Source organism: Palaemon carinicauda, chromosome 1 (assembly GCF_036898095.1).
Source record: "Palaemon carinicauda isolate YSFRI2023 chromosome 1, ASM3689809v2, whole genome shotgun sequence".
Classification (NCBI taxonomy): Eukaryota; Metazoa; Arthropoda; class Malacostraca; order Decapoda; family Palaemonidae; genus Palaemon; species Palaemon carinicauda.
Window position 1 is genome coordinate 235,806,363 of NC_090725.1, and position 15,000 is coordinate 235,821,362.

The window sequence follows — 15,000 nt, forward strand, 5'->3', positions numbered from 1 at the left end:
GTAACAGTACCAACAGATACTGTTTACATCTTTACACTTTTATGATTTGTTTATTTCAAAAAGGGGTATTTCAACTTTAAGGATCTACAGAGGAATAACATTTTTGTGGTATTGTGTTTTCGTAATTTCTCTGAAGGTATGTAAACATTAAACCTCTTTAACAACATATGCTCCTACTCTTTCTTTCTCTTTCTATTGTGCGCTTGTACTTTTTAGAAAGATATAAAAACAATAACCCTATTTTATCCAAACTTTATAACCTTTTTTTCTCGTATGGTCTATGAACTCTTTTTTACTAATGTTTACCCTGTTGTCCTGTATAAGGCATTATACAATCTTTTCACCTAATACAGTATTTTTTACACCCCTCTACCATTGTAGCTAAGGTTAATAAAAACATGATATGCATAATCAACGTGTATACGCACGACCTTATCAATGTGTACCATCATGTAATAGAATAATTCCCTCTTAAATAACCGAGAAAGTACCATAATTACTTCTTTCCATATCTCTCTGAAAAGGATGATTGTACTCTACTCTCTTATCTGAACTGACGCTTATCAGCCAAATCTTTGTTTACTTTCCCTGCTGGCGCCTGTAATTGGAAAGCAGTGACCCAATTCCCTGTTGATGTGAATTGAATGTTGGCGTGGTAATGTAATCTTCTTAGCCCAGGATCTTAGGTGATGTGTCTGCGGCCAAGATGATTTGATGTCCGGGAATCTCTCTCTCTCTCTCTCTCTCTCTCTCTCTCTCTCTCTCTCTCTCTCTATATATATATATATATATATATATATTCTGGAGAATTGAACTCATATGGGCATATACCTTTCATATTCTTGGAATATATTTGGTTAAAGCTGTAACAGTGTTAAACAAGTGAAAGTCAAACTATCATAGAATGGTGAGAAAATTTTTTTTTAGATCTAAGGAAAGGGAGAGAAAAATTAATTTTAAAAACGAAAATAAACACTCCTGTAATAAGAGAAAAATATGATGAATTTACAAAATAGGTACTCCCAGCTACATGATGAACTGGAAGAAAGTAAACAAGAAATGGACAGTAATTTAACAAAATTTGTATTGGAATCAGACTAAGAAATAGTTGGAAAAGTTCCTAAATAAGATCAAGGAAAACTATCAGAAAATAACAAATATCTAATAAAGAAAAGATTGGAAATGAAGGTAAAATCCAAGAGAGATGAAATAGAATTAGCAGAACCATCTAAACCATAAACAAACTAAAAACTCAAGACAGTAGTAAACGCAATCAGACCAAAATTGAGGAAACACCAAAGAAAGGAAAAATCATCATATCGATGAAAGAAGACTTGGAGTAGGGCACCAACAGATATTTACTTTAAAGGATGAAGATGGAAATATTATCCACAACAGACAAGAAGTAGTGAAAATTGCAATAGAAATAATGAAACACCTGAGCTGGTACCAAGTAGGAGACGTAAAGAAAACATGAAAAGGCATGAAAAGAGGCAAAGCAGCAGAAGATGGCATTACAATTGATTTAATAATAGATGGAGGAAATTTCATAGTAATAAAACTCGCTGAACTCTACACCAAATGTCTGCAAGAATGCTCTATTCCTACAGATTTGAAAAACTTCATCATTATGCTAATTCACAAAAAGGGAGACAAAAAGACCTGAAGAATCTCCACCCATTAAGTTGACTCTAGGTAATATATGAAATATTTACAAAAATCATATTGGGCCGAATAGTATGACAGCTAGACTTTAATGAACCAAGAGAGCAGGCAGGCTTTAGAAGGGGTATTCAACAACTGACCATATCCGTATAATTAACCAGCTTATGCATAGATTAACAGAGTATGACAAACCACTATGTATGGCATTTATAGACCATGAGAAAGCTTTTAATTCTGTCGAAATCTCGCCAGAAATAAGTCTTCAAAGACAAGGAATAGAGGATTCTTATTTTAGATTCTTTAAACATATCCTTACAAGAAGTACGGCAATCCTAAAACTACGTAAAGATAGCGAGAAAATCCCAATTGAGAAAGGAGTTAGACTGGGTGATCCTATCTCGGCTTAATGATTCACATCATGGCTAGAAGAAGTTTTATGAATTTAGAATGGGAAAATGCAGGAATTAATATTAATGGAGAATGCCTTAACAACTCATGGGAGGAATTACAAAAAAATTCAGATTTTAATAAAGTAGAAATTTAGGACTGAAAATGAATATGAATAGAGCTAAAATAATGTTGAATGAAAATGCAGAGACAACAAATAAGAGCTATGGACGAACCTTAAGAGATTGTTAATGAATATACGCATTTAGGAGAGACAGTGTTTCACCTGGACCCGAGACCGAAATTAAAAGGATTAGCATGGGATGGAGAGCATTTGGTAAACAAAGTCATGTCATGAAAGTTGAAATACCACTTTATCTGAAAAGAAAAGTATTTAATGAGGTGGTCCTACCATCATTAACTTATGCATCAGAAACTTGGAGTCTTGCTAAAGCCTTAGACCATAAGCCAGTTACAACTCAAATCGCTAAGGAAAGAATGATGATGGGATTAACACTAATACAGTAGACAGAAAAAGACCAACATGTATACGAGAGAAAAACTAAAGTAGAGGATATTCTGATAACATGTGAGAAAAAGAAATGGACATGGGCAGGACATATGAGAAGGACTGACATAAGAATAACAGAATGGGTCCCTGGAGATTGTAAACGAAACAGGGCAAGGAAGAGAAGACTATGGATTGACGAATTAAAAAATTTTGCTGGTGTGGACTGTCATAGAAAGACCATAAACAGGCGCAAGTGGAAGGACATGTCTGAGGCATTTGTTCTGCATTGGACTAATTGGACTAATGTCAGCTGATGATGATGATGATGATAAGTATTTGATAGTTTGCGACCTTCGAGGTTCAGGCACCGAAAAAAAACTGGAACCCAATGCCACAGATATATCCAGGAGATGTCTTTATATAAAACGACGATTAACTCGTAAATAACACGACGCAAAAATTTAGTAGGCAAATATAGTACAATAGTGTCTGGCGTAGTCACGCCAACTGTGACAGCGCCACTGTCTCTAAAATGAGGCGCAGATAAGCCTGGTTTACATGCAAGATGATTGTAGACTTTTCTCAATCATATGTTTATTATTGTCTTCTCTTGTGATTTTTTGTTTGTTTGGTCATGTCCTTTAATGCCTTGCGATCATGATGCTTTCTCTATATTGTTTAGGATCACGAAGGTTTTATGGTCTTTGTTCTATATACATTTCTGCGTGGTGTATTATTCGAAGGCATGTGGCAGAAAATGCCTAGATTTAACATCGGTTGAAGCTTGAAATTCATGTACTTTTAAAAATTGCTTTGTTTTTATGAATGTTTTTAATGGGGCCAGAGAGTGAATGTCTGGTAAAGCAAAGTTAAAGCAAACTAGAAGAATGTAAATCAGATAAGATTTTTGTCAAGCAGAAGAAAGTTAGTTTCGAAGTACATTTCTAATAAATAAGGTTATCTCTGCTGTTTGTTTTTTACCCCGGAAACGAAATCGCTCATCTATATTTAATACATTTAGATGTGTAGTTTATTCCCCACTCTGCTGTTTCCTTTTATTTTATCAATTTTATGTTATTTTTTCTGATTTTCTGAATCCATTCTTACTCTAATTTCCCCTTTCCTTGTAGAATTGCATATAGATTCCACTACCTTACCAGACCCAATCATTCCTAGTTTGTTCTTTCTCTTAACATCATCTTACCTTTCTTCTCATAACTCTCATTGATAGTAAGGTTATAGTACCTCTTGACCTCGGACCAAATTCCCGTAAGTCTTTAAAATCATTAATGATTTTTTTTTCTTGTCGCCCACAGATGATGACACTGCAGGAACCGGACGCAGGCAAGAACGATCATCTGCGACAGAAGCGTAACCAAGACAAACAGTTCATGTTCGACAGACTTTTCAGCGAAGATTCCTCCCAGGTTGGTTATATTTTTTCAGTGACGTATTTTTTATTATCTTGAGTAATTCAGTTTTCAATATAGCTAAATGTATAGTTCTTTGCATCATTTGCCTTTTTGTGAATTGTATGGATGATTTAATCTGAAGTTCCAAACAACAGATAGTGAGCTAAGTAGACGCTTTCGTAGGATTGTATAGGAATGCAAGCACCGAGTTTAATGTAGATTTTCAAGGCCCTTCGCCTCGATGTCATTCTTCAGGAGTTTGTTAAAAACCCCACGTAATATATTTGTCTGTTAATGACGGGGATGATCATTATAGCTTTGTTTTGTTATTTACCCTATTTCAACGTTTATATTCCTCTGCCTAGTCTTGTTTGATGTGTTATGAAAACTATTCGTTAAAGATGATAATGTTGTATAATTACAAAATAAGGAATACAGTTCGAATGGATTCATTACATTTCTCGCTTTTTTGTGTAAGTAGTATTTTGCATAAACGGAAGTGGATTGGAGGCAAGTAATTTGCTATAAACAAATAGTTTTGCCTTTGATTCCTCCTTACAAGAAATGTTCATCATCAATTGAATCTATTCTGTGTTCTGAGTAGTTAGGGAATCTTGACTTGAAATCATATTACTGTAATTCTTTCACATGCCTGGCTTTGAATGATTAATAAGATCTAATTTTTCAATCACATACTAATCCTTTTACCATTAGTTAAAATGCCATAGCTATTCACCCATATGCTCAGCCTTTTTTTCTAGATAAAGAAGATGCCATATTTATGTAGTCATATACTTGAATTTTTTTAATATATTATGATACCATATTTATTCCTTCATATGTTTAGCTTTTTATAATTTATTATCCAGCAATGTTAGCGTAGTATGATTAGAATTTTTTTTCCTATAAATGCTAAGCTCCTTATACAGAATAAAGAAACGGTATTCATTCTTCCGTATGTTATACCAAGCAATGTTGTTAAACTTGTAGCTTTTCATGTCATTCAAATGTCGTTCATTTAAAAGAAACCCTCAATTGACCACTGAATCTTATTCTTTATCGCCCCTGCAGAAGGAAGTATACGAAGAGACGACGAAGGTCCTTATCGAGGACGTCCTGAATGGATTCAATGCCACAGTTTTCGCCTATGGGGCCACAGGAGCCGGAAAGACCTACACTATGGTTGGCTCTCCTGAACAGCCTGGTATTATGGTCCGTGCACTCAATGACCTCTTCCATACAATGGAAAGCAACGAAGACAGACAAGTCAAGACGAAGGTAAGTTGCAACTTCTCACTTCTATTTGCTGCTTTGCATTACATTGTGCAAGGCCATCGACTTCAATATCAAAATTTAAAAATTTTTGCGCCGTTATCATTTACGGTATTCGTACAATAAAGCAAACCTTCGTAAAAACCCTATTACTTATCATTAATAAGGTCCATTTAAAACGTCATAAATTTGAGTAATTGCGGAGCAATTGAGGTATTCTGAATGTATTGGTTCCCTTCATAATATCGAGCTTTCACCACACATACTTATTTTTCAGATCTAGAGTTTTTACTGTTTAAGGACAAGGGTTTTCATATATATATATATATATATATATGTATATATACATATATGTATATATATATATATATATATATATATGTATATGTATATTTATATTATAATTATATTTATATAAATATGTGTCTGAAAGCCCTGACCCTTCCGCAGTGACAAACGAAAATTTGTGGAAAATGAAAGATTGCTGAAGATTCCAAATCATGAAAAGAAACGAATGCATTGGAAATACCTCGAATGATCCTCATTTATTTAATCTGATCTTGTTTTAAATCTACCGTTTTTTTTCTCTCTTTTTTTTCTCTCAAAGACATGCCCACATACTTGATCGCAAATTAATCAAAACATCCAAATTAAAAAGGAATGACATAACATTTATACAGTATAATTGATAAGATAAATTAGTTGGAGAACTAACCTTCTGGATAGACACAATAAGTATCTTAACCTGGCATAAGGATTGATTGAATATAAACGCCCCAGTGAAACGGGTAATGGAATCACGCCATTGTTGAAAGAAACAAACGGCCATTTTGATTTAAAAAGAACTCGGTGATAACTAACATATGATAACACGCAACTTCCCTTGAGGGAGAGACAGAGGAAAGGATCTGACACGCAACGATGACACCATAATCAGCACACACGAGGTCATCCAAGGTCGCACACCTACCAATCGAATGTAGACGACCTACGGGGAAAGGTTGGAGTCAAACTGCTTTCTGCACGCGACTATGGAACAGAGAGAGAGAGAGAGAGAGAGAGAGAGAGAGAGAGAGAGAGAAAAAAAAAATGTGAGTGGCATAAATAAGAGTTTTCTTTGTGGAAGTTTACGTAATCTACATCATACTTCATAGCACACAAACACACACACACGCACATACACACAAACACACACACACACACACATATATATATATATTATATATATAATTTGTGTTCAGCTCTGTATATGCTTAGTATGTATTCATGTGCTATATATGAATATGTAGGAAAATATGTTGGTTTGCATCGTGTACATTATATATATTATATATATATATATACATATATATATACATATATATATATATATATATATATGTATATATATACATATACATATATATATATATATATTTGAGAGAGAGAGAGAGAGAGAGAGAGAGAGAGAGAGAGTTTCCCTGATAATTCAAGGTCCTTACCGGAATGTTTGTAAATTGCACACACCCAAATCTTCTGTGAATAATAACATGACCTCGTGTTTTATGACCTTCAAAAGACCAACCCAACCATTGCATGATATCCATGGAAATCATCTGATAACCTTTTCCCCTCGACCTTTATTCAAGGTGTTCACTAAAATCAATATATGCTGTGTTGTTAATTCGTAAATTAGCATTGATTGAAATGTTGCATCCATTTTGTTGATTAAATATTGGCGTTTTCAGGCCCGTTTTACTAATCTAATGTACTTTTGAATATGATACTCATTATATTAATTTGAATTTATATCGATGCTACAATGTGTATACCGTAATTAGGTTCTTTTACAATCTTTCCCTAATATAGATGTGTGGGTTTTTAGGTTGTCATGAAAATATCTTTCATTCATAATTTTGGTTTTCTTTTATTCATAATTTCGAACTTTGTATTAGAAATTTTAAGAGTTTTTTTAAATTACAAAATCGTTTTGGTAATACTTATTTCGAACTGCAGTATCTTCAATCATTTAACGATTTCTTCTCTTTATTACTATTGTTTAAGAATTATGTTTGCGTACGAAATGGGGGTTATACACTTGAGAATCAAACCCTAAGAGACTCAGCGGTGCTTCAAGAAAACGGTAAAATCATATTTTTAAAAAGTAAAATGATAAAAGTGTCAAACGAGTTCTATTTGATACGAAACTTCGAGGGTTTTTTTTTTTTTTTTTTTTTTTTTTTTTTCTTAAACTGACTGTATAAAGAACGTAAGAGCTCGCATGATCTCTTTTTATGACTGCTTTTTCGCTCGTCTGTCTACCTGTGTTATGAGTAACGCCTTTAATAATTAGAAATATTTTCAGTATTTACTTCATGATATACACTAAGGTCAAGGAAAAGAAGTCATTAATGAATACTTTGCTCGAAGCTGCATTTTCTAACTATTAATCACCAGTATTTCATGCTTAATATATCGTGGAAGATGGCGTATTATGTGGTTATTTTCTATAAATAGAAGAGATTTTTGGTTACGCATGACATTCATTGCGGTGGGGTCTCGTAAATATGTTGTTCCTGCCTGGAGATTGTTGCGTAATTCGAGTTTGATATTATTATTATTATTATTATTATTATTATTATTATTATTATTATTATTAGCTAAGCTACAAGCTTTGTTGGAAAAGCTTGATGCTATAAGCCCAATGGCTCCAACTGGGAAAAATAGTCAAAATGAGAAAAGTAGATATAGAATTTGTTTACCATTATTACTGTGATAGGATTTAAATTTTTTTTGTGCAATTTTCCCACGTCAATTTTATTCGTTGTGTGTGTATTTTTTTTTACTTAAAACTTCGAGTACCCGAGTCGATACCCGAGAGGATATTTAAATAGTACTAATGTAATCTCTCATAATTTTTCCATTTGAATAACATTCATGTTATATGTCACTTTAGCACTGAAGTGTCTTGTGCGATCTGAATAGATAAATATTCAGAAAGTTTTTCACATATTAGTCTTGAATACTCATACATTTTGAAGGCAAATGAAAGTAAACGGTTGAATTCCTTATATATAAAGTGAAAGAGACGCTGAAATAAGTGTTTTTACCGTTCAATTCTGAAACAATTATTTTTTTTCTCTTTTACACCAATTTAAGAGTAAATTGTTGCGGGTTGCTGGTTTAAAGACAATAGTTGTAAAAGAATTAAGCACAAACTTTAGTTGACGGTGTATATATATATATATATATATATATATATATATATATATATATATATATATATATATATATATATGTATATATAGGTGTATATATATATTATACTTATATATATAGGTGTATATATATATATTATACTTATATATATACACACATATATGTATATATACAGTATATATATACACACATATATATGTGTATATATACACATTATGTGTGTGTGTGTGTGTACTATTAAAAACTATAATTTTAATCGGAAATTTTCCGTAAAAATACTGTTCTCAGTCGTATTTCAATAAAATACAAGAGACCGTAATTTTGACCGTACTGTACTTCGTTATTATCTTTAAGGGCCTGGTGACCGTAATATCAGTTCCTTACGTCTATACATCTGTTTTTAAAAGGGTAAATGCCTGGCAACATTTATAGGCATAGGAGATGATGTGTGTGTGTATATATGTATATATATATATATGTATATATATATATATATATATATATGAAGCGTGCAGTATGATATGAAGAAGGGAGAAGTATTAATTTAAAAGCTAAAAATAGATATGACTGGTGAAATCTAACCGAGGCCTTTGCGACAATAAGCGTAGAAGATGATTGGTGCGCGCACACACACACACACACACACACACACATATATATATATATATATATGTATATATATATATATATATATATATATATATATATATATATATATATAATTACTGTATATATCTCAGTACACCTTTCCCCATTTTATGCGAAGTGGAAAGAAGTCTGTAACTCTCGGTGTCTCCGCAAGTCCACAGCCATCCACGAGGAATCCTCATTCTAAGCGTAGTGTGTCCGTGCCAGGAATTGCGTATGTCCGTGATATCGTCCGTGATCCGCCGCCGAATCTTGATAGTGCTCTCAAGCTCCAGCGGATTGAAAAATCTGTGCGGATGAGATTCCGGGTTGTATACCTACGTAGCTCCGAACGGCATCCGCCACTATCTGTACTACTGTAGATTCAGGGCTTCAATAGGCCTACTCTCTCCGACCCTTCTATATGATAACCTACATTTTTATGTTTATTAGTTTTACTGCTGATTAATAGAATATTTGTTTTAAAGGCTTGCTTATTCTCCCCTAAACAATGGATGAATTCTTTCTATTCATCGTGAAGTGATTATTGCATAATTTAAAAACAAAAAATCTATTTTGTTACATTATTTTACTCTTATATGACATAAAGCAGTGTCATTCTTTCTATGTGTAAAACGGCTTTATATTCATAGTGAAGTGATTATGTGATTGCATAATAACTCCACGATAGATAGCCGTCGAAAATTAAAACACTACTCGCCGGTAATAACTAACGGACATCACGTTATACAGAAATGTAAAGAAAATATCGGTTTCTTTACCTTGACACAAGAAGTCGACTATCATCATCATCTTCTCCTATGCCTATTGACGCAAATCGCCTCCGTTAGATTCTGCCATTAGTCTCTGTCTTCAGCTTTTAAATCAATTCTGTAGTATTTGATAAATTGTAAGGCATACCATGAACAAAATAGAAAAATATCTTCTGATAACAAAAGAAAATATTTCTGGTGAGAGAGAGAGAGAGAGAGAGAGAGAGAGAGAGAGAGAGAGAGAGAGAGAGAGAGAGAGAGAGAGAGAGAGAGAGAGAGAGGGTGCATTTTTATTTTCGTCTTCAAAGGATGTAAAGACTCGATTTCCATGTTGAATTAGTGTATTAACATTTGAGAGAGAAAGAAAGAGAGACTTAATATAAATGTAGTTCATGAGAGATGAAATGTATTATAAATTTAGGTCATTAGACGAATACGTTCGGTCTTCTGTTGCCCCACCTAACGTGTGAAACCATGTACGGGATAATTCCGCTTTTTGGCATTCCAGGGGCGTGGAAATAGAAAAAAGTTCACTTTACTCTTCCGTGTCAAATACTGCGTAGAATGTGAATACATGAAATAATTACAGTAGGCTAAATTCTATTCGCGAAATTAATGGACAAGACCAATATGAAATATGTGCATATGAAAAATACAAATATTTCCCACCGTTAATAAGAGCATAAGTAAAAGTTTCGTTCCGAATTTTTTAACTAGCTTCTCTCTCTCTCTCTCTCTCTCTCTCTCTCTCTCTCTCTCTCTCTCTCTCTCTCTCTCTCTCTCTCTCCTGTGCAATCAAATGCAGAAGTCCCCTGACAGAAAAGTCAACTCTTGAAGCTTTTATGGTTTCGATCCTCGGAAAAAATTTAGGGAAGAGGTTACTAGCCATACGAGCTTTCCTTTCTGGATTGCGAACCACAATGTATGCTATGCTTAGCTCATTTAATCAGTATGACAATGGATTCTAAACTTGCTGTTATAATGTGCTTATATGAAAATTTATTGAGTATGCATTAAGAAAATGATTTGCATTAGGTGCAAGAAAACATGAATTTATTCTTAACGGGTGAACATTAAAGAATTTGGAAACGTTACATTATTCAAAGTATATGGCGTGTCTGTGACCCACCCGCCTCACACATACATAATTCACTTCTTTCAAACTAATTTATATGAATGTTATTTCCTGTTCCTACGTAATTATTGAGTGGTACCTAATTTGGGGTTGTGAGGACCTCAAAAGTAGAGCAACCTTCGCATAAAGTTTCTATGAAGCCTATCGTTATCCTCTCGCTTTACTGGGGAGACGACACAATCTACAATAAAGGTTTTCAGAATGTATAATCGAATTTCAGAGGTGCGCTGGTACAGTACTTGCGAATTGCTCTTTATTATGTTATTTATCTCTCTCTCTCTCTCTCTCTCTCTCTCTCTCTCTCTCTCTCTCATATTATTACTTTAGACACCATATTCTATAAGTACCATTTACTAACATAGATATCTAATTATGGGGTTCTTTAGACCAGCAGTAATGCGCACTTGCAATCTTTTTTTCTTCAGAAATCATGATACGATTTTGATGACTAACAGATAACTCTTTGTTTTCAACCTCTTCTTGAACTAAAATATTATTGAAATAGTCTAGTTTTATTATAAAGTTTTAACCAAAGATTTGTCAGTTTAATTTCGGGCTTTTAGCGTTTAGGAACTTTTCATTAGCTGCATATATACTATTATGATATTCATCCCGCTTGCCGACTTATCTCTATGGTAACTTTTATGAGCATTAGATATTTGCAATATGATGAGACTAAATTTAAATTATTTTTCATTACGCATACTGGCCATCTGGCAAATAAGTTCAAATAAAATGCTTTGCACCTTGAGAGACTGATTCAACTTCAGAGGATTAGAACCCAATGCTCAGCTCCAGCTTTATCCATTTATATAATCCTTATACACACAAACATATATATATATATATATATATATATATATATATATATATATATATATATATATATATATATATGTATGTATGTATGTATGTATATATATATGTATGAGGCCCTTTGCGTCAATAGGCGTAGGAGAGGAATATATATATATATATATATATATATATATATATATATATATATATATACATATATATATATGTGTGTGATATATATATATATATATATATATATATATATATATGTATGTATGTATGACAAATTTTGCATGGCAGGAAAGGATTAGAAATAAAACTATAAGAGAGATTACTGGAGTGCCATATGTGGATGAGATCACGTTTAGGGGCAGAAGGAAATTGTTTGGGCAAGCTCTTCTTACTCCCCAAAAGAGATTAGTGCGGCTTACATGGCTGAGATCTATGAAGCGTGAAGTAGGAGAGGGTGAATGGGGAAGTATTGAATTAAAAGCTCAAGATAGAAACGACTGGCGAAATGTAACTGAATCCCTTTGCGTGTCAATAGTCGTAGGAGATGATATATATGTATGTATTATATATATATATATATATATATATATATATATATATATATATATATCATCACATTTTAAGAAAAGTACAGCAGAACTGCGAAGAATTTGGAAAAAAGATAATCTTAGCATTGTCGTGGTACAACATAGTTGTCTCCTTTAGAGGCCTGCCTCTCTCTCTCTCTCTCTCTCTCTCTCTCTCTCTCTAATCACAGAGATATGCTTATATATATATATATATATATATATATATATATATATATATATATATATATATATATACATATATTAATTTATTTGTATAGTTGTATATTTATTTATAATGCATTACCTAGACATTACTTTGTATTGCAAGGATGTTACGAAAGGAGTCCTGGTTGAGTGTCGAGTTTTGTTGTTAGGTATGTGTTTACTACCGTAGCACCCCATGAGTACGTTGCTTAGCTTTTGGGTTTGACCTTCATTTGTTTTGAATCTACGGTTATTTTTACCAGGAGAGTTCAAGACTTCATTAAAATACGATACTGGTACTCACTTCAAATACTTAATATGGTAATGTGATTTTATGTATTTATCACTGACTCTTATGATAGGTTTTGAGTATATTCGTCTTAAATCTGAAAAAAAAAATTGAATCTATGAAAGAAATTTTTTTTTTATCTCTCGAATTGCATTGCACCATTAGTGAACCTATTAATTGGTGCATTTTGATAACTGGATGATTAAAATACCTTCTGAAAACAACAAAAAATAAAAAAAAGTCTTTTGTTCCCCGAAGAGCATCTTGGTAATGCTACTTGGTTGTGCATGTAGCTAGTAAAAATCGAAAGATATTTGAAGTCCAATTTTTTTATCCTTACCTTTTATATAGACTCTTAATTACGCATCCTTTTGAAACAAAGTATTACTGTCCATCAGAGTTGCATTTATATATTCATCACTACGAAATCTCTCTATACCACACTCACGGCAGCTAGAATTCCAGTGCACGTCGCCTACCTAAGCTTAGTTATTAAATGAAACCTTGGAAGCCATATGTATTTTAAAGTATGAAAACCACGTGTGTAAGGATCTTGGGACGAAACTGCCATTAATGGCTCCATTGTAACAACGGTAGAGATGGTTTGATGTCGATTCTGAGTAGAGATGCCGGGACTCACCCGACTAAGCACTTAAAGAGTCGAAGTCAACTCATATTTTCTCATAGACCAACTGTTAAGTCAATTATATAGATTTGGGGTGTAAGTTCAGTGCATTGACCAGGTATATGCACGGAATCGTTTATAATTATTCTTTGGGTTTTTTATTCCAAAAGAAGAGTGAATTCGATGTGAAGAACTGCTTGATAATTGAAAGTATGAAAGTCATGTATGTGAGAGACAAGACAACCACAAATGCGTATATGTGCGTGGTTGCGCGAGTGTCTGTGTGTATGTTCATAATATGGATGTGTAAACTCTGTTTTTCTTTGATACAAGTAATCAATAAAAATCAATGTAAACCTAGTGGTATAAATTGTGTCATGGTCGCCATATGTCTCATTTGAAGGGTAGCTTTTACTTATCAATAATGCTTTTTGTTATAGACTGAGTTCGTGACTACGATTTTATGTATCATATCGAGTTAGTAAATGGAATGTGGCCTGGTTACCTTCTAATTTTTTGTTAATGTGATTATATTTTATGTAATTCTCTCAAAAGGACATATGTTCTGCTAAGGCAAATGAGATTATTAGAACGTAATGTAAGGATAGAAAAGTGATCAAAACGATTGATTCCATGTTTATCAATACCCAAGATAGCCCTCGAAGGATGAAGTCTCAATTGCTATATACTAGAGAAATAATAATAAGGATAGAAATGAACAACGTTAGTAATCATTGTTGTTACAATTACTATACGGGTTTAAAGCTTTTTGTATATATATATATATATATATATATATATATATATATATACATATATATATATATATATATATATATATATATATATATATATATGTATATATATATATATATATATATATATATATATATGAAATGTGTGTATGTGTATGTACACAGTGTATATGATCTCACCATTACTGATCATCATTTTTAGACATGGGTGTTCATATCCTTTCTATTATTAAGCCAAAATTCACTTTCTTATTGATGTTCTGCAGCTTACACTCGTTAAGGTAAATTCGATATCAATGAATTATTTGTGGCTATAAAACCTTGGCAACACTTTCATAACAAATGTATTCACATAAAAGACGGGCATACTGCATACGGATTTCTTTTTGATGGTATCAACTGGATTTATCAGACAGGTTGTGTTGATGAATTAGTAGTGTTTGTACCACGGGTAAACTACACTAATTCCTCCCAATTAGGAATCCCAAAATCATAATTATTCAATGCTTGCCTGATATATTATGAAAAAGAATGAATTTAATTACTCTATATATACGTGTATATATATATATATATATATATATATATATATATGTGTGTGTGTGTGTGTGTGTGTGTGTGTGTATGTGTGGGCGTGTATTTGTGTCTATATATACCTGTATATATATGTATATATATATATATATATATATGTGTGTTATATTTGTGTTTATATACCTGTATATGTATATGTATATATATATATATATATATATATATATATATATA

The 15,000-nt window shown here is 32.6% G+C and overlaps 1 protein-coding gene across 7 annotated transcripts in view; it reads left to right on the forward strand.

Annotated features, from left to right (window-relative positions):
- Positions 1–15,000, forward strand: part of LOC137654372 (kinesin-like protein KIF19) — a 162,300-nt gene that overhangs the window by 59,167 nt on the left and 88,133 nt on the right. For all 7 annotated transcript variants that reach the window (XM_068387974.1, XM_068387979.1, XM_068387985.1 and 4 more), the window contains exons 3-4: positions 3,880–3,990; positions 5,047–5,253. In XM_068387974.1, the coding sequence (XP_068244075.1) occupies positions 3,880–3,990; positions 5,047–5,253 (318 nt within the window). The remainder of the gene's footprint in view (positions 1–3,879; positions 3,991–5,046; positions 5,254–15,000) is intronic.